At 41.9% G+C, this 20,886-nt stretch overlaps 2 protein-coding genes across 8 annotated transcripts in view; both read left to right on the top strand.

The window, feature by feature from the left end:
* PDIA5 (protein disulfide isomerase family A member 5) overlaps positions 1-3,083 on the top strand; it is a 101,976-nt gene extending 98,893 nt beyond the window's left edge. For all 3 annotated transcript variants that reach the window (XR_003991504.1, XM_030487015.1, XM_030487016.1), the window contains one exon: positions 1,817-3,083. Coding sequence is in view for 2 of the 3 variants with exons in the window: in XM_030487015.1 (XP_030342875.1) it covers positions 1,817-1,897 (81 nt within the window). In the remaining variant the exon portion in view is untranslated. The remainder of the gene's footprint in view (positions 1-1,816) is intronic.
* A 12,676-nt stretch (positions 3,084-15,759) lies between these two features.
* SEC22A (SEC22 homolog A, vesicle trafficking protein) overlaps positions 15,760-20,886 on the top strand; it is a 45,536-nt gene continuing 40,409 nt past the window's right edge. For 2 of the 5 annotated variants that reach the window (XM_030487021.1, XM_030487020.1), the window contains exons 1-2: positions 15,837-15,857; positions 19,275-19,507. The gene's annotated coding sequence lies outside the window, so the exon portion shown is untranslated. The other 3 variants (XM_030487017.1, XM_030487018.1, XM_030487019.2) reach the window with 3 other exon arrangements.

Raw genomic sequence — 20,886 nt, 5'->3', positions numbered from 1 at the left:
GAGTGCTCTGAGGCCACAGCAGTTGGGAGATGATTACCCCTATGCTGGAAAGCAGACTGACTAATCCCCTATGTGCAGCCACCCCTTTCTTGGATAGAATTAAATTACCCAACAGGAACATCACAATCTCTCTGCTACTGGCAACCATGTTTCCCCTCCACTTCTCCTGGGACCTATGGTCTTCTGCTTGTGCAGCATCAAATTAGGTTTTGTTATCTCCTATCATGGTAATGCTGGAAGCAGTGTTTAGCACAATGTCTTCTATGGAGATTCCATGTCTGTTCACAAATCTGCTTCAGTAACAGGGGACTGCACTGTTAAAGGACTTCTCACAGCATGACAACACCTTTTGAATCACCATGGCCAACCAGCTCCTGCGCTGCCAAAGAAATCTCAGGAGGGAGCAGTGAGAGCCAGGGGACCTGCTTTCTGTTCCTGATTCTGGCAGCGATGAACATTTAGTTCAGCGTGGTCCAGCTGGTGAATTGTCATTTCACGTGGGCAGGGAAGAGAAGCAATGTCAGCTGCCATAGGAGCAACATGACAGCAGGAACCATGGCCAGTAGAGCAGGATCTCTCAGCTCCTTCCACATCACACTGGAGCACTGGCCATGGGAAAGAGCATGACCCCCAATGGTAGCCTGTAAGGGGTTATCCACACCTCCAAGGGAGTTGCAGTTCCAGAATAGAGATTTTAGGGCATTTCACCCCAAGCAATTCAAGCAAGTCAGGACACTCTCTGACTTTAATTGCCTTCCACATACACAGCTTTGGAAACTGGGGTCCTTTCATGGGAGTCGTTGATTGCTAGATGTCTCCAAATGAGGTATAGCCAAAACTTGTCACTTCATTATTTTTTTTTTTTTCCTCAGTAAAAAAATAGTGAATAGTTTTAGAACAGTGTTTTGTTGTTCAGCCTTCTCCAAAGCTTCCCAGCTTTGGGGTTTCATTTTGTTTGTTTTGTTGTTCCCCAGCTCAAACTTTGAGTTCTGTTCGTTGTTCTCCACCTCTTTGTATTTTTCCTTTTTATCACCAGTTTCAAATGGTGTCTTTTGGGATTGCTTCTAAGTAGAAATGGTCAAGTGTTACTTGCCCAGACAACTATAGTGTCGGTGTGCCAGTAGACAGTGTGTTCAAACACAGATGTTCACACCTCCACCTATCTGAGCCTTTTGAAGTGCCTGTGAGTGTGTTCAGAGCTTTCCTTGGAAAAGGAAATTGCTGGCACTCAACAGCCTTAGCTAATAAGAAATTGTAAGTTGTTGAAATACAGAGGTTGGCATCTAGGCATCCAGGTTTGAAATTGCTTGGCAGTAATATTGATAGTAACTTGAAAAAATGCAATTCCCATCATCAGAACATGTGGAAAAGGACGAAGATCATAAGCAAAACTGTTAAGGGATGAGGAACAGTGGCAAATGTGTGTGTATAGCCAACACATGATCACCAACTGCTTTCAAAATGACACATGTAGCGTACAATGCAGCTTGAAAATGTCTTTGAGTGTTTTCAATAAAAAGGAATCAATTGCACTTCTAGGGACAGATTTTACCTTGTCCTGTGAGTTTTAGGGCCTTTTTCTTTGTTCCCCATCTCTTCAAAGTTTGACATGTGGAATTTGCATGGATATTTTCCCTTTGCATTGCAGCAGAGCAGCACTGGACCAGAGCACTGCACGATGAGGCAATGCAGAAGCAGTAACTGCCCCTTAGTTTGTATTCTGTCGTGGGATACAAAGAATCTAGGAGTGTTCTTGACGCATTGTTTTGGTTGGTTTGTAAAAATATGACCCATATTTTTCTTTCTTCAAAACCAGGAGTCTGGATTCACCACTTTCATGCGAACCCTGAGAGAAAGAGACCATGAAAGAGTAGGAAAGAAGAAGGATGAATTGTAGTTTCTGCCTCAAAAGAAGCTTTCCGCTGCACTGTGAATGGTTCCAGGTCTTTTGTTAATGCACCTGAGACTTCACATATTCTCAAGATAGAGACTTTTTTTTTATAAACAGCCATGGCCATTTTGTACAATTTTGAAATAAAGTGAAACCACTTGATTTTTAAAAGAAAAATAAATTAGAATGTTGCCATAATGTTTTAAAGAAAACTTGGCATTTTCTCTCATTTTTGGGAGACTATGCCCACTGACACTCCTATGCAATATTTTTGTAGTCCGTAGTGTGTCTGTAGGTGATGTTGTTTGATAGGGTGAATTGTTTTTTTAAAGGTATTGCTGTACATGGAAAGAACAAAGGGAAGGGACATGGGTGTTTTTGTTTGGGTTGTTCTTTGGGGTTGGGGGGGGGGGGGGGTGTGTTTTGGTTTTTAAACCAGTGAAGGAAAATGGGACTTGTAAGACACAGATTTATCCAATTGCAGTTTTACATTCTTCTGAAATAGTTACATGTTCTTCAGTTAGATTTGGGGGAATGATTTTAAGGTGCTCAGGGATAAATAAGGTATCTGAGTTAATGAAGACATTAACATGGAGCAGTCCAGATCTGTTGGTTTCATTTAAATCTCTCTGGTCTTTGAATCAGGACTGTTTACATACCTTTATCGAATGTATTGAGTAAATTAAGCCAAGTATCAAAAAACGGCAGAGCATGAGTAAAATTAAAGCAAACCCTTCTTTTTTGGCATCAACATTGTCAAATGCATCTGTAAGTTATGGCAGGAGTGATTATCTTACAGGGGTATACGCTTACCCTGATAGGGTATGCAGTCTCCTGTCAGATTGGGCCATATGAAATATGTGTTGGAAAGTGTTATGTTCAACTGTTTTGATAAATGCATAATGCTTCTGATAATGCAGTAATTATGTATATTTTACGTGTTTACATTTCAAAGGTTTATCTGCAGTTGTATGTGGGATTTTTTTCCTTTTTGCTTTTAAGGAGTTGCATAAACAATCTCTCTCTGACAAAATCATCACTGTAAGACCTGTATTAGCAGCAGCTGAAATCTGTTTCACTCCTGATGCTTAAAAAGGTTGATCTGGAGGTACTTATGTCTTCATAGGAGGGGAGAGGCAGGGCAGGAAGTTGTGATTCACTTTGAACTAAAAATAAATTTTAAAAAAGACAAGTATTTTTATCATTAATCAGCCTTGTTCAGCTTCTTCCCCACTGTGTGAACGACCATAGCTGGTGGTGGTTTAGGAAGAGCCAGCACACATGCAGGATGGGCACCCACCACCCGTTTGCTGGGGACAGCCGGTGACCAGGAGTGCGGGGCACTATGGTGGGGTGCTCAGCTGTGCCTTGGCACTCAGCGGGTGGATGAAACAGCTTTTTACAGTGAAGAACTGTGCCTGGAGTCTGAAATCTTCCTCTTTCTCCTCAGTCTGCCTGTCTCATTTTGTTTTGCTAGTTTGGATCCTCGGTGAAGGCTGTGCTAATGGACAACTCGGTGCTGTGCTGCTCAGGAGGTGAATGGCATCTTACCTCCTTCCTGGATATTTTTTCCTCTTTTTTTCTCGCCCAATTAATGGCACTGTACGAGTGTTTGGCACTTGTTAAGCTGCTGAAGCCATTAGTGAGTAATCTGGAATACCGGTAGCCTGATTGGCCTTGTATGGTAGCCAGCTTGTTAACCATGACATCAATTTGAACAGCGATGGAGCTGTGCCAAGTGTCTTCTCTTGTTAGGCACCTGATGAGTCTCTTCAATCAAAAAATCAGCTGCCTGGTAGTACATAATATCCTAGTGGGAAAGTAGCTTAATTTATTAAGTCTCTTACTGTGGGTTTGTTGGTTTTTATCTTGTTAACATAGTTACTTCATGTTGTGTTCAGTACTTTTGCGTAAGATCTCGGTAATTCTTTCTTTCAAGCCATTCTCACACTAGCGGCAAGCATTCTGCCCTGCATTTAGGAAATAATACATATTGATGCCATTTGATTTCAAACAGGAATTCTTTTGCTTACCAACAAACTATCAAGAATGATCAGTCCAGAACTTACTGCCTTTTTTTTTACTTTTAGTCTCAGAGTCAAAGCAGCTGGCATTAAAGAAATACAGTCTCCAGTAATGCTTGAGCATCTCTGTGCATGGGCTGAGCCTATGTTTGTGCTAATTGCTGAGAAATGTAGACTTCTTCAAAAAAAAAAAAAGGAAGAAAAATCATAGCTTGCCAATGGTGACATCACTAGTCAGGATGATTCTGAATTACAGGCTTTATAAATGTTTAGGATAGGACAATTGCACACTGTGCTTCAGACCAGTAATTCCTTACAGCTGGTTACACCATAATAAAATTAAAATTAAGGATTCTCGTTTTCCCTTCAGTCTTTTGTCAGTTACTTCTTGGAATTGGGATTTCATTTTTTCTTGGCTAATCATGTGTTAATGCACAAGTATAAAATATTTTAGAATAATTTACCTTCTGTTACAGGGTCATGACTCATCTGGTTTCTAGTCTGAATGGCTTTTGAAAAATACAATTTTGAACACCATAAACGATTACATGAAATGGCTGACACAGGCCTTAGTTACTGTGAACTAGAGTGTACCATGAGCTTGGAGCTGTGCTTCCAAGCCTTTTTAATTGGCAGGCCAGGTCTGGATCCCAATTACACTCTTGTAATTCTGTTGCTTCCAGTAAAGCAAAAGTTCATGTTTGTATTTGCTGTTGAAGTCAGTTTATGTTCATATCTGCATCAGTCAAGTTGAAATTTAAATACCTTTTTTTTTTTCCCTACAAACTCTGAGTGAAAAGTATCTTATTTGTAAGAGCTCTTATTTTGTGTAATTAAACAGTTGGTCATTTCACATATTCAGACTTTCCAGCATGTCATCATAGATGCATAGCCCAGGTGTTTATAACCACATAGGAATTTCTGCCATGGTTAAAAGTGAGTAATCTGGCCTTTCAAATCATGAATCACATTATCAGCAAGAAACTTAATTGCTCATAAGAAATGGTTTGCAGTGAATCAGAGATTCTGCTCTTGCAATTATGGGTTTGATCTTTCAGCCCTTTTAAGATGTGATCCAAAAGTCGTGGACATCTGCAACACAGTTAACCTTAAGATTAAATCTTATTGAGGAAGAGTAAAACGTGTACACAGCGAAGGGGCTGAGCAAGGATTGCGTATCACTTTGTTCTTCAGCATTGGCTTAAACAAGATAGAAATAGACTACAGGTCTATGTTAGTCCCATTGTATATCTGGACCAAGAGACAAAGTGTAGCAGGATCAAGCATTTTGTGCAGACTGGGTAGGAAATTATTTTCCCATCTAATGAAAGAGCCTGAGATGTTGAATTTGTTTCACCTGCCAAAAGGAGGGAAAGGGGAGCCTGGACAAGATCTCTGGAATATCAGAGATCCAGGCTGGAGTCCCAAGATGAGCATAAGCTTATATCCCAGTTGCCTGCAACCCAAGAGAATAATTTGGCTTCTGTTGTAAAGGAGTTACCCATCTGTGACCCGATAACGACGTCCTTGTTTGTTCAAACTAGAGCAACTTCTACAGGAGACATTGGAAGAGACTTGTTTTCCAACCTGAATCAGGAAAAGCAACCTTGCAAATCTCCATTCTCTCTTTCCCCCCCCTGTAAAATTGCATTCTGGATCTGATATCCCCATTGGCCCCCAAGCCCCTCCTAACTAGTTGTAGTTGGGTGAAACAGCCTTGGGAATTTTTCTCAACTCCCACCCAGACCAAATTAGGTCCCCAAATCTTGCTGACTTAAAATTCTCTTAACAGTCATCCACAAAGATGGATTGATATTAATGGTGAAAAAAAATCAGAGGGGGTAAGGTTTCTGTTCTTCTGGCATTTAATTTGAGGGTATAAAAGCAGATGCAAATCCCAATATGAGTAAGCTCTTAGGGAATGCTTCAGGCAGAGTCCCATTTCAGATGGAATTGCTTCATAGGTGATTTTGATTTTAGAGGCTAACTGCTTTTCAAAGAAAAAGTTAAGAGCTGGTGACTTAGCCTACAGGTGTTTTCTTAGTCTCTTTTCCTTTTTAAAAAAGTAAAAAGCAAAATCACTCTCCACATTCTTGATAGTGCTGTATTATGAGAAAAAAATGTTGCCTATATGAATTTCCTAGAATAATACTAAACCCCTGCCAACTGCATTTTACAAAGTATGAAACAAGCCATTCACTCAAAACGATACTCAGGGGAGCACGGACTGTTGTCCACGTGCACCTCGTTTTAATTTAATAGGCTTACTTTAGTGTGATTGGGTCTGTAACGCTACCCTGGGATTGCAGGAGTAAATTCTGAAAGCTGGGGCAGAGGGAAATCAGCTTTTATCAGCAGGTGCTGAGTGTCGGGGCCAAACACTGGCATTTCCTTTGCCTTTGGCAGCCCAGCATCGCTGAGCATTCTATGGCTCCGCTGGAACCGTGGGTGTGCAGCCCTCCGGCTAACCCGGTTGTGTACATAACTGCTTGTGCTGAACTGATTGGAAACCAAAATTTCTCCCGTTATTTTCTTTGGCTGCTCGTGAGAAGATACTCTGCTTTCTCTGTGCATCCTGCTTTTATTTGCCAATTAAGGAAAGAGAGTACCTGGGTGTTTTTACAAAGGTAATGACTCCAAATACCATTTTATCTGCTGGCAACCAGGGGTTCTGGAACCACTTGACTGATCAGCGCTGCTGAAATACTCCCTGCAAACCACCCTTGACTAGCTCGGCTTTTGCCGAGGTTTTGGCAGGCACCGTATGATGCAGTTGTAAAGAAATCTCAGTATCTAAGGCAGTGATTTGCAGACTGTGGTTTCTGAGGAGTTAAGCTGAACTGTAAACTCTGCATTCATCAGCCCAGTGTAGCTGGTTTTGAGGTCAGAAAAAAGATGGTCTGTTAGCCCAAAATTTAGGGAATCTCAGCTCCAATGCTGGCCCATAATTAAAGCCAGGAGGATGTCTGGGTGCTCCCATTCAGCTGTCAGACCTGGTCCTTGGTTTGTAAGATTCCTGGCCCCAGAAATCCTGTGTCCTCCTGCCCAGAGCACTCGCCATTCTTGTGGGGAGATGGTGCTCCTTAAGGAACAGTTATTCTGTGTTTGCTTTGAAAGCATCATAGTGCTAATTATTCTCATTAGCTTTGAGCCACTAATAAATTATCTCTCCTATTGCTCTTCCATCACTCAGTAATGAGAGCCATTTAGTCAGATTTTGCAGATACTGCTTCCTCCCTCCTTCTCTGCAACACGATTCCCTGCAAGCATTCATCATAGGAAAAAAGCTACATGAACAAAATCTTTTCAAATTAGTCTCTGGTGCCCCAGTTAAGTGGGTGGCTACATCGCAGGCATGCAGAAGAGCCTTCTTCATTAATATGTGCAATTCTGCGTGAGCTGATTAGCTCTTGCAGTTCATTTGGTAGCAAATGTGTAAATCCGTCACACTCCAAATGCCAAATATGTGCACAGCTAAATTATGGAGAAGTAAGAAACTGCAAGAGTTGGAAGTCTTTTCTTGGAAGAAGAGGTCGTTACCCCATGCATTAAATTGGAGCTCTGGATTTATCTAGAGCATTTGTCACTCCTCTGCTTTGTCATTTTTCTGCTTGCAAAACGAGTAATTCTTCCTGTCGTGTTGATAGCCCTTTCAGTATGTGTGGGTGTTCAATTTTGTGCCTAACATTTGTAACAGATGCCTGATATCTAGTCTCAGTTCCAATAAAATAACAATAGCCACAACACAATGCAATCTTCCTTACACAGTACGTGAAAGCAAATTAACCAGTTACTATGTATAATTAATAACCCAGCTACCGCCACTTTTCTTGTTCTCTTTTTGTTTGTAAAAAACTTGAGAAAGAAGCAGGGAGAATGAAATTAGGTTTTTAAATGTCTCTCTTTTTTTAATTTTTTTGCTAGGGCAGTGCTGCATGATTAAATGTAATAGTGTAGCTGCCATCACAAGGTAAGCACTAAAAATGTCACCTGCCTATGGGGAGGGGCTAGTCTATTGCTGCAAACATTAAGTGCCCTTAGTCAGCTACTCTGGGACCAAACAAGGAAATGGGCCTTTCGAGCTCCTGATTTATGCATGATTTTATTCCTCTTCATGCCAAGTAGCTGCAGAGCCAACCCAGCCTCAAGGCCTGGACTCACCAGCGCAGGCCAGCCCAGCACCCCCCATTTTGCTTTCTCTCAGCGTACAGGGAAATTGTAGCGCAGCCCCAGCTTGATCTCAAGCAAGAGCAATATTTTGGCATTATCTTCTGGCCATACAGGTTGTGGGGAAAGAGCTTTCTGCTTCCCAAGAATTCTGGTGTGGGAAGCTGTCTTTTTCTAAGCTGAGCATAAACTAGACAACATTTCCTAGAAAATCTGCAGCATAATAACAAAACTCCCATCCTGTAGCCTCTAGATTGCTGGTAAGGGGACGCTTATTCCTGTAGCCCACCCTATGAACATGCAACAGGGTGATCGGGTCCAATGTTTTCTGTTGCATCCCCAGCATGTACTGAAACCTCTCCAAGAGTGTAGGATTTGCTTACCGAGAGGGAGAGGACAGCTCTGCGCTCGGGCTGGCCTGCAGTGGGTATGCAGACCTCCCCAGGAACACTATGGACAAGACACTGCGGGTTGAGGCCTTTTTTTCTCCCTCTTTTCAAAGAGGAACAAGCTGTCTTCAAGGCAGACCTTCCTCGATACAGTGGGAGGAGAACAGGCCCACAAGAAAGCTGCTGCAGAAAGGCAGAGCCTCAGCATGATGCTGCCCAGCTTCTTGCAGCCCCCTTAGGACTCTGGGGTGCACGACTCCTTTTACCTGCAGACCATAGAATGACATCACAGGACTCCTAATTTTCCTAAAACCCCGCCTCTCTGCCTGAGCCTGACTTAGGCAAGTGAGCAAAACAAAAGGAGGGACTGCAGAAGTCACAGAAACAGAGTTCACTTTGTAATAAAGTCATGTCTCCCCAGTGAAGTTCCACAGTATTAGGTGCATTAGGTATATTTTTGAGGGATGTATAATCTTAATTGCTGTGTATTGTTTGTATTGTAGTCCCAAGATCCAGGTCGTCATTATGCTAGATGCTCTACAAATATGTAAGAGACTGTCATGCATGGAAAGGCTTTTATTATGTAAATAGTTAGGTTGTGAAAAAAGAAGTAGTGTTATCTCTGTTTTACAGATGAAGCAGTGAGAGGAAGAAAAAAAGGAGAAAGCATTTTGCCCAAGGACATGCAAAGTCTGTGGGTCAGTGGTGCACTTGGAGAGTCAGGTCTTGATTTAGTTTCTTACGAGCTTTTCTTTCAACTGGTGTACTGCCCACAACATAATTAAAAATTAAGCACGAAGAAGACAATACCATGTGTAATTTATCTCTATCTGGAACAATCACCCAGTATCTCTCAGCCAAATCTTCCCCAACTCTTCTGTTTCTTCAAAAGCTGTATTTTTTCCATGTCCAATGCTTGTGATCACCTTACAAGTCCAGTCACACAGTACATGTTGTCCTCTGATTTTCTGCACGATAGGTCATGTTTGAGTGGATTACAAACCTGTTTGGGAAAAGACCCAATCTGGAGGTCTTTTCCCAAACATGGGGGGACCCTGTGTGGGGCCATGTCTCAGTCACAGCAGCCTGCTGAATTTATATCACAATCCTTTTAAAGAGTGGTATTACCAATATTTAGGATAAAAAAGGATGCATATACATTTCTGACAGTGCATGTAGTGAGGCATCCAATAGGTTTATAAGTGCTGCTCAACCCTGCCTGCTAGTCAGAAATGCGTATTGCTGTAACTAACTAATCTATACCAAAGACAAATAAAACATGGATTTCACTCAAGAGGCACAATATATTTTGCTTTGTGAACATCAAGGTTTTATGCCAGGCTTTAGGAAAGAATGTGGGAGGAGAAAATTATAGAAGTCATCACAGTCACTGGAAAACAGAATAAAATTGAATTGGCATTTACTAAGGCTGCTAATACTAGACTAATTCAATAGCTTTCTTTGTTACAGTAAGTAATCAGCTCAACAAAGAAAGGAAATCTAACTGTCTGGACTTCCGTAAAGTAGCTGATGAGAAGCCATGTATAAAATTATGTCTCCTACCTGGAGGAGTCTGAGATTTATAGAGGCACTGCAAGGTGTACACGGTGTTAGAATAAGAGAAGTTGAGCTGTGTTGAAAGGGAATTATTCAGAACTCCTAAAAAGTAAGTCTCAACACTGATTATTATTATTTTCATTAATGATCCATTTGGAAAACAGAGGTGCCTGATCTTTAAAATGTATCAAAGTCACAAAGTTAGGAGGTATTATCAGTGTAGAGAAAGTTCAGAATATCCCACAGCAAGAACTGAATGTCTTTGAAGAGTGAGGCCACAAAAGTAATGAGCTAGCAGCAGAAAAAAATCTGCCAGAAACCAGCAACACTGAAAGGTTTTTAACCGTTTGCCCCAGTGCATGTGGGCATGGAAAAAGCAACTGAAACTCTAAAATGCAACAGGAGAGACATTTCCAGAAGAGAAAGGGAAGCATGAACATCATTGTGTAAGACCCCAGTGAGATTTTGTTTGGAATAAAATGCATTATTCTGATCAATCACATTAAGGAAAGCTGAATTCTTAATGGAACAGGTAAAGAAAAGGGCTGCTCAGATGTGGAGGAGATTGGAGAACCTTTCATGAAAGGAAAGCATGCATATGCAGCTCGTTTAGCCTAACAGCTGAAGGCCAAGGTATGGCTTGATTACTCTTTGTAAATGCATCAGGTAGGGGAAATATGAAAGGTAGGCAATCTTGGCACATAAGCAAGCAGGTATAAATTGGGAATGAACAATTTAGATTCCCAGCTAGGTATTCTTTATCCACCTGCATGGTGAGGGTGTAAAAATTAGAGGGATAAAACCATACCTAGCTCTAACATGATGCTCACAGAATGTATTAAATGCATTATGTGATCCAGTTGCCTGCAGTACCTGGGGGCTGGATTTGATAACCCAGAAAGTCCTGCCAGTCCTATGTATTAGCATATCCCTATGTCTCAGCAGGTTTCTGTTGTAGTGAGCTATCACCTCCATCTCATAATCTTATTAGATATTATAGTACCTAATAATCCCTTCAGTCCTAAGAAACCTTTTCATCTTTCTAAATTCAATTTCAAATAGAACATCCTAACTGTGGATTACAAAGCCATATGTGTTTTATTTTTCTTACTCAAGTAAGTTTGTTGTAGCTATTATCATAAACAAAGACAAATTCCTTAAGGGACCAAGATCTGAATATACATTATAGTGTTTATGGCACAACTGTACCAACAAATAACGATTTCCCTTATTTATTGTAATTGTTTAAATGGCTCCTAATGAAATTTTTGGCCTCATGAAGTGATCAGCTTGGAATGACTTTCCTTTCTATGAAAATATTTAAATACAAACAAAGTCTGCCAATGTGTTCAATTACAGTCATGTAGGGAACTAAAGGGATTATGCGTACTAGGATTATATTCATGTGGCTTTCCAGATCAGCTGCTTCTACCAGAGAGGGAATGAAGTTAAGAGGAACAGCCCCAAAGAGAGACCATTACTGTTGGAATGGCTTGGGACAGGATCATCAGGAAAGCTCACTTGTGTTATTTCCATGAGCCCACAAAGCTGATGGCCCTGTAAATAAAAATGCATTAACAACACATTGCTTTTCAAACTAATTGAGATGCGGTGTGAAGATTACTTCTCAGAAATATGATGTTCTTTATGCAGCAGATCATGCTGGGCCCTGCTGCAACAAGAGCCATTGGGATAATGATGCTGTATTTTGTTCTAACATCTGCATTTATTACCAGTGAGATATTTTATGTGATATTACGAGGTGGCTTCAGACTCGCAAAGCCCTTGAGAATTAAACACTATTGTTCCATGAAAGAAACGCTTCTGGCCAGCACAGGCCCTTATGACTGAATCAGTGGAGAAGGCTTTTAAAAGAGAAGCAAGGAAATAAACTGGATATTCTGCTGATGATTTTTATGACCTTGCTCACACTTCTGCTGATGCTGTGTTAGCAAGAACAGTTCATTCCAGTGAATATAATCGTAGCTCTTGTGATTATGGACACGGGTTTCTCTAAAACCTCTAAAACTAGATGCAATTCTTTTTTAGAGCACAGAATTGTTAGCAAGTCACAAACAGCTGGGTTTTTAGCCAGCACCATGACTTCAGGAGCCTGATTCAGAGTTTAAAGCACTTGTGATGATGCTGGGCTGCACTCAACACAAATTCATGGATTCAGCGTACCCGTATTTTCATGGGAATTGCCATTACCATCCAAGAAGCAGGAAACACACTAATGGATTATTAGCCTGATTTTCAGCTAAAGCTCCAGCTTGAATAATAACTCCAGCTTCAAGCACCACACTTTAAGAAAGATATAAGAAAAAAAGAATCCAGAGAAAGGAGCAATAGAATTATAAAGATGTTTAGTAAACATAAGGGGCTTGTTTGTGTTTGGGTGGTTTGTTTTTTTTTTTTTTTTTGGTTGGTTGGTTTTTGTTTGTTTGTTTTGTTGGTTTTTGTTTTTTTTTAATAAGATGAAAGGCTTTGGGTTTAATTAGCCTAAATCAAAGAAGGCTTTTATTTTTCCCATATAAATGGGTTACAAAGTGGATCAGCAATCTGATCTATTCCATGGTTTAATTTGCTGTAGAAAAAACTGAAGTTGAATTTCTGAATGACCTCCTGAGGGTCCTTTCAGACCTTTACCTCTGTGCTTCTCCTGTGACTCCACCATCGACGCGCACAACTACTGCCAGCTCCTCAGGCTGGATACTTTTCCTTGGGGAAACCTGATTTAAAAGTCCTGTTTAAATCCAATGGACAAAGCCTAAAGGTTCGTCTTCCCTACCTTTAGTCATCTAAAAACAAGGCGTAAAAACGCGGCTGGACATGTCTGCTCTCCCTGCAGTGACTGAGGAGAAATAGCAACAAAGAGTTTCGCAGTGGGCGATTTCCAGATCATTAAACTTTGGTGAGATAAATCCCATTCTAACTTGTCTCTGAGTGTTCGCTGCTGGGTTTTGCTTTCAGCTGGCTGATAACACATTAAGCAAGCACATGGCTTCATTATTTTGTTGTATTCATGAAGACATACCATGTCTGAGGGGTTTGACACCACAAGGTCCTCCCTGTGCTCCTCTCTCTTCAACCTCTGATGCTGTCCATACCCTGTCTTGTACTGCTCTTCACCTTCTCCCCTCTTCTCCTTTCGAAACACCTACATTCCTTCACTCTTTAGTTTCCCTTTGCACTGACGGGATTTACTTCTTACAAATCTCAATTTTATCTCTGGCTGCAGCTTTCACTGATTTATTCATTGCACGGTGCCCCTCTAACAATGTTTTACAGCTTTCATGTCTTTGGGGAGTCAATGGGACAAGACTATTGTAAGTGTAACTGGCTTGTTAGCCATGCAAATTCTTGAGTAACAGGTATGATATAGTGTTCACTGTGAGAGCTGGGAGTGCTGGAGCTTTAATCTGATTCTGCCACTCTCTCTGTCAGTGACCTCATGCAATTTATGTAACCTCTTGAGGCCAGGTTCACCTGAAAATAAAGAATATTATGTTTTCTTCCCCTAGGAATGTGAAAGTCTTAACTAATAGATGTGTATACAGTTTTTGAAGTCCTGTTTATGTAAATGCAAAACCCTTCAAAACATTTACAAAGGTCAAGAGAATTTTAGGCTTGAAAAATAAACAGTTCAGAAGAACTAGAAAAATTAAAATTACACACGTATGCACTTATCACAAACCTTTAGGCAGCCTCTAATTAAGTAATCACTCCTTCTCAGCACTATAGTAGATGCTATCATAAGCTGTTTAATTGTGTAGCGGCTTGTAATACTGTGCACTCTGTTTATTCAGGATAAGGACTCTCTGGAAATCACTCAGAATAATGTATCATCTGAACGTAGGCTGCAGTTGTGCCTAGTCAGTCAGGATTGAGATGTTCCCATGCTCAGCTCTACAAAAGCCTGACAGAGAACACTGTTTCTTCCTGACAAGACACTAACTCAGAGATACAAAGTTGCTTATTCAAACAGGCAGACCTGCATCCCTTGCAAGGCTGAAACAAGACTTTTTCATGGTGCACATCTTTGACAGCTTCCCGCAGCTACCAGCTTTCAGTATGTGAAGGATACTCAGAAAAGAGTCTTCTCCCACAGTCTCAAGGAGATTCTTTTTTCCTCGGGCTTTTATGTTCAGAGAAAAACTACTTCACTAAGCAGCTGCAGGTGACCTCTCCTGCAGTGGCCCCTCTGCTCACCTGCGCCTGCCTTCCTCTCCTACATCTCCATGCCACCTGCATCTCCTGACTCCCTGCCTCACCGCTTCCCTGCCTCTTCCTCTGAAAGCAATCTTTCCTTTTTTGCCATCTTCCCTCCACCCCTGTTACTCAACTCCAGAGCCATAGTCAACCTCATACCCCTCGCTGCAGCCTTGTTTTGGCACAGACAGTTTGATTTCTCAGATTGGCTGAGCTTTGCTTGAAGCACAGAGGAGAAAGCTTGGAGGTTGAAATGGCGAAATTAATCTTCAGCAACAGCAACTTACGTCTGGTTGTAAAATCCAAGAGATCATTTTATCATACCTGGATCACCAGCATTCTCAGGGGTAGGGAGTGAGGTGATGTCTCACAGGTATCCAGGATTGCCATAGATGTCCACTTAAAAAAAGCTTATGCTGCTTAGAGATGGCAGGCTTAAGGCTGGAGAGTGTTAACACACTTCAGTGCTGTCCTCCTGCCTATCTTGCTCCTAAGTGAAGCTCAGTAGAGGCTGGAAGTCCAGAGTACAAGGTACATTACCTCTACCCTGACACTCTTTGCAATACTACAAGCACTTGGATAGTGAAGTAGTAACAGATGTAAGGAGAAATTAAAAGGCGTTAGCAAGGAAATAAGCTGCTTTCAGTTCAGATTTGAGCCAACAGACTAAAACTGTATGATACGGAAGGAAAACAGTAATATTGAAGAGTAATGCAGGGAGAAAATTATTCTCGTATCAGTCAAGAAACTAGTTTTAAAATAGGAATGTCACTTTGGGATTAGTAATGAGATTTGCCAACTTTCATTTTTGTATTGCCATTTATTGTCGAAACATGCCCAGTTGGTTTGTCTGGAAATGAATTAGTCTAGCAGCTGGTGTCATCTCTGTGCAGTTCTTCTGGTGACAACTATGTCACCATCAACCCTACCTCTTCCCCATCTGCAGCCGTATTTGCTGCCCCATCAGAAAACACCCAGTGTGGATCTTGTTACTTATACAGCACATGCCGATGTCTGTATGTGCCCATTGAACCTGGTGGAAATTAGCCAGCTACAGTTAAACACTGTTCCACAGGAGAACCCAAGGAGCACAATTACTAAACCACAGTTCTTTTGAAAAGGAGGCTAATAAGAATTAGTCATAGACGTGTGAAGCAAAGAACCAGCAGCACCGCCCCAACACACTGGGGGCTCTGCAACACGAATGGTGCTGGGACACTTCAGCCCGTTTCACCAACGACCACCAACACAACGCGCCAGGCGGGCAGCCCTGTTCTGAGCGGCCGGGAAGGCCTGCACCGAGCGCCGCCGCCACGAAGCACCGGGACGGAGCCCCTTCCCCTCAGGGAGCCCGCGCCTGAGGGAACCGCACCCAAGCCCCGGGAGCCGCCCCACCGCTCCTCCCCCAGGGCCGGCCCCGCCCCGCCCCGCGCCGCTCGCGGAGCAATGGCGCGTCGGCGTCCGCGTCACGTGGGAGGCGCTCCTCCGCCGGCGGGGCGGGCTGGCGCGTGGCAGACGTGGCCAGTACCCACAATGCCTGGCGCGCCCTGGTGCCGCCGCCGCGGCGCTCCGGTGAGGCAAGTACCCCGAGCCCCTCCCGCGCGGTGCCGTTGCCGGGTGACGCGGCCTGCCCTCCGCGCGCCGGAGGGAGGCGGGGCGGGAGGGAAGGAGGGGGACGGGACGGTGCTGGAAAGTGCTGCCACAGGGCCCTGCGTCTGCCCGGTCTACCCCGGGCCGGGATCGCGGTTGCCGCCTGCGTTCTCCCTTCGGCTCCAGTCCCGGGAGCGCCGGGGCACCGCAGGGTTCTCGGTGCGCCGGTGCGGGCGCACGTCCGGTCCCGCGAGGCGAAGCGACTTGTCACCGGTTGTTCCGCCTTCCGGGCCGCCGCCCAGCCGGGGTTACCGTGCCCTAGGGTGGCAGCCTGCCCGCTGAAGCCGCAGGGTGAGGGACGGGCCCGGCACCGGCGGCCTCCAGCCGCGTGTCTCGGGGTTCGCTCCTGGCTGGTTGCAGCGGGCAGGGCAGGTGCGGGAGGCCACCGGCGGCACCTCGGGCCTCTTCGTGAAGGCCGTTTCGTTTCGCAGTAGAAGGCTGTTGTAGCAGGGATCTGTTGCTATCCCGGCTGGCTGGGTAGGCATCAACGTTTTTGTGTGAAGTTTTGCAATTTAAAGCAGTGTGAACCCATGTGAGTCAGTAACCACATTACCTCTTCCTGTTCTGCAGATGATAGTGTCAAAGCTGCCATGTGAGTAGGTGGTAAATGAAAGGATCAGGTTCCCAAACTTGGGGATGTGGCTTGTTCTGTTCCCTCAGTTTTTCAGAATCTTGACTGTGTCTCCCTCTTTTTCCTCTGCCTTGTGGGAAGGATTATATGGGCTAGTGATTTAGGATTATTTACTTGTCTGATCATAGCTGATGATGTCAAAGTGGCTTTATTCGTTGTGTGCTTCTGTACCGCTATAGTTTGTAATACGGATTTCTTAAGTATGCTGTAGAGTGGAAAAATTAAGACTTCTGCCTGCATAATGCAGCTGTCACAACCCTCAAAAGTGGGGACAGAAAGTTGTCCAACACTGCTATGTACACTTGAAGTAAGCACAAAAACTGTATCTTCATTCTGTGTCAAGCAGGTGTGCGCCTTGCACCCACTTCCCAGTTTTATATTTTATGGAAGGTTATCATGAGAGGCAGACATCCTGGCAACAAGCGCCTTGATTAAGTTAGTGCTGAAGGCTAGGCAGGTACACGAGGGTGGGCTTGCCATTACACTAGATTTACTTAGAATCTTTCAATTTTTGTGAAGCTGGACTGTTTTTTAAAAACTGTAGTATCCTGAGCAGAGCATATTCGCAGGTCACTTTCAAACACTTCCTTGTAAAAAAAGTTATAAGAAGATGTCAGAGAGGTATAAAACAATTACTGTAAGATCACAAGTTGGAAGACCAATTTGTTACAAAGGAGTGGAACACATCCCACTTTCTAGGACTTTTGTAGATGGTGCCTCAGGATCAAATACCATCATAACACCAAAATAAACAAGATGATAATTGAATATGTCTTAAAAAAAAAAAAAAAAAGTACAGTAAACCAGACTCTAGTTTCCATCATCTGAGATTTCTCAGTCGTGTGAGGAAATTAAACTGAAGCCACATATGATAATTCCTATTTGCGAAACCAGGGGAGGTTGACATGTATGGTAAGTTGGACAGCTTCAGGGAGGAATGACCGTTTCGATTGATTCTTATCAAAGCCGTGGTCAGCTTTCTCCATGTTCCTCTTCTCTGTGAGCTCTCCCAGTTCTTGTTTGCTGGGAGGCCTGTGAAGTGTCGGTGTAAGGGGAAATCGGTAAAGATGAGCCAGAAGTAGATGCACACAGGGAAACTAAGAATAGCAAGAGCATGGAGTGATGCTTCTGTGGTTGTACTCTCCCTGTTGGTGACCATTTGAGGGTCAGAATCTTGCTGAGCAAATGGTAGTGTTTCAGTTTTAATAACCCCTGTAGTTTTTCTATGAATTTTTCCAGTTGCTTTTTGAATTCATGTAACATCTTAGCATCAACACATCCTGTGACAAGCAATTCCACTGGCACATTCACAAAACTGCGTGTTTTGTGAAGAACAATCTATGGTAACCATGAGCTGAACACCTGCTGGTTGGATGTGATGCTCATCAGTTCTGTCATGGAATGAGATAGTGAACCCAATCCCTGTTCATTTGTTTGCACCTGTAATGGATTCATAGACCATTTTTGGTGAAAGTGCAGTCTTTTATCATCTTCAGGTGTTTGATGGATATAGACTTTTTGGAGAAAAACCTATGAAATTTTTAATGGCATGGTGAATTACTTTGTGCAGCTCTGTATAGATGTTTAAAAAAGACATTTAAAGATAGTTCTAAACCACTACTGTATCCTTAATGTGCTTCAATTTCTACATGTATAAGCCTATATCAAATTTACCACTTGGCTCCTTCTGTAGAGCCTTATTGTTTTGAGAGCCAAGTACAACAGCTCTTCTATTTTGAAGATTTAGTAAACTTTTTCTCTATATTAATACATTTTCAAGTAAGACTGAATGTTCTCTTGCAGTATATGTATTGCACATCTCTTTACATATGTGTGATCTTGCAACCAAAGCAATTTTCTTTTATTAGCTGCATTTTTTAGATAGCTTTCTGATTTCACTGTTAGGAAACTGTGGAAAAAGTGCATATTTTCACTGGATGGGTTTTTAAGATGATGGTAATAAAGCCTGGCTGACTGGTGATCATAAGACTGTTCATCTAACCAGAGTTTTTACCTTGTGTGATTTTATGGTACATGGAGAGAATTGGCAGGTTTTAATGGAGGCTTATCTTCTGTTACAGAGCCTGATTTCTCTACATATAAGTAGGAGTCTTGAAGCAAGTAACTCTTTTTTTGTTCTATATTTATGTGAATATTTATTTACCTATAGACATAAAAATTGAAAGAATACCTCTGAAGGGATCTTTATCCTTTGCTTTGTCTGTCGTCCATGCATACATCCTATTGTTAGTGATATATGTATTCTTTATCCTTAGTTGTAGGAGTAAAGCAACTATTGTTAGACTGAATATCAAAAATCTTAATGCTTTGGAAATACAGTGGTGGTTGTGTTCTGTTATGTTCCTGAAGTGTTCAGGTTTCTGATCAGAGTAGATTATAGGTTAATTAAAGTTAGTGTATGAGGTGAATGATGGCATTCAGATTCAAAGGTTGCTTTACCCTGAGTTACTCATGACTGTGCAGACAGGTAACATATTTTCCCATTTTAAATGGCGGAAATGATGGGACTTCTTCAAATTCACTGAAAGAATAGGAATTAACTTAAAAAATAGAGACGTTTTAATACTTTTATTGTTCTAGTTTTCTTTTTACTTGAATACCTCTAGAGTAATCTCTCTGGGATGTGTTCAGGCCTTTCCAATAAGCATGTTCTCACAAAAAGAGCTGAAGAATATTGTTAGCCAGTAAATATATTTATTAATTTTTTTTTCCATTTGTTCTTTTCTCACCAGATAGCTCAACATGAACTTTAACTGTCAAGATCATTTTAAAAGTCAACAGAACAATATTTTTCCTTCTGAGAGCTGGCTACGGGATTCTGAGTTTCTCCTGCAGTACTGTCCTATTCGCTACCATTTCCTAAACCAGGACATGGAGCTATGTTCCGTTCTTCACATTAGGTGCTAATGAAGTTAACTTGCTTCATCAGTGGAAATGCAGATCCATGAAATTACATTTTGTGCAAGTAAGTTAATGAGGGAAATGTTAAACTTTGCTATCACATCATTGTTGTTTTGTTTATATTGATATAGCTCCCAAAAGTCCCTTTTAGCCTTGGTCCAAATGGTAGAGGAGGTTATTGTCAGAGAACCATTACAATGTAAAGCTTCTCTGCAATTTTGTCATGCTCTTGAGCTGCTGGGGTTATGTGGTTAGCAGTGTAGTTAAGAAGACTGGTGCCAAGTGCATACATGTGAATTCCCCTGCTGGCGGCACATGCATGAACTCAAAAAAAGAGAGATAAAAGTTTCTAGAACTAGTTTCTGTGTTTAATTTATAGAATGCTTCCCTGCAGCAAGCTAATCTAGAGCAAGCCCTAAAGTTGTCCTGTTTTCTGATTTTCTGTCCAGCTGATCAAGTCATTTTGTACAATAGGGAATTCTGTAGTGCTGAAATAACAAGCGTACCTGATAAAAGCCCAAAGGTATTCAGCAGAGTACAGGCAACAGTGGCTTCTGCTGCAGTTATGACTGGTGAAAGTCTGATATGCCCTAGAAGTAAAAAATGAAGGTCTTAATTTGGAATTTTTTAGCTCATGTCGTGCATCTGAAAGCAAGTTGAAGTTTGACTTGAAGCAGTTTGACTGCTGATGAAGCTGAATTTCTTAAATTGAAAATTACAAGACTTTTGCAACATCTTCATTATTATATGCCTCTCTCTTTGAGGAGTAAATACCCTTGAAAAACCTGAATGTTGATTATTATGCAGTAAGTATCCTGATGGATATGTAACCTTTGAGTAGCGGAAAATAGGGGAGGTGAGAGTTCAGGGAAAAAAATAGCTATTTCCTCTCTTTTAGGATAAGAGGCAGTGCTATTTTGGGAAAATTTGGATTCCTAACTCTTTGGAATACAGTCCTTCAGTTGCCAAGGCTTGAAAGCACCTTAATGTCGTAGTTTGAAAGGTGCTGTAAACATGTCAGTATTGCATGCGAAAGCATATTTCAGCTGTATTCAGAAATCTGTTTTCTTTTGCAGTTTGTGACTCTATGGAACTTGAGTAGCATCGTCTGAGGAAGGCGAAAATCTATTTTTTTCATAATCTCTGAAGTGATAGGTGTATATGGCAGGAGTCTGCAGAGTAGTGTTAAGAGTTGAGGAAGTATTTGCTTTTGGCTTCATATAAATTCTAGCAGCTCGCCCACTTGTAAGAGAACAAATTTGTGTAGTGAAACTTAGCAGGTAAGTATTCCTTCTTTTAATGTTTGTCTTGCTAAACTTTTGGATATTTTGATTTAATGTCAGATTTGAAGAAATTGAAGGTTTTAAAAATGTGTCTTCAGTCTTGAAAAACTGTCTGCAGGATATGTGTTTATACTGTTAAATACCTGCTATAAATTTTCTC

Source organism: Strigops habroptila, chromosome 5, assembly GCF_004027225.2.
Source record: "Strigops habroptila isolate Jane chromosome 5, bStrHab1.2.pri, whole genome shotgun sequence".
Taxonomy (NCBI): Eukaryota; Metazoa; Chordata; class Aves; order Psittaciformes; family Psittacidae; genus Strigops; species Strigops habroptila.
This window is presented reverse-complemented; position numbering and strand designations above follow the sequence as displayed.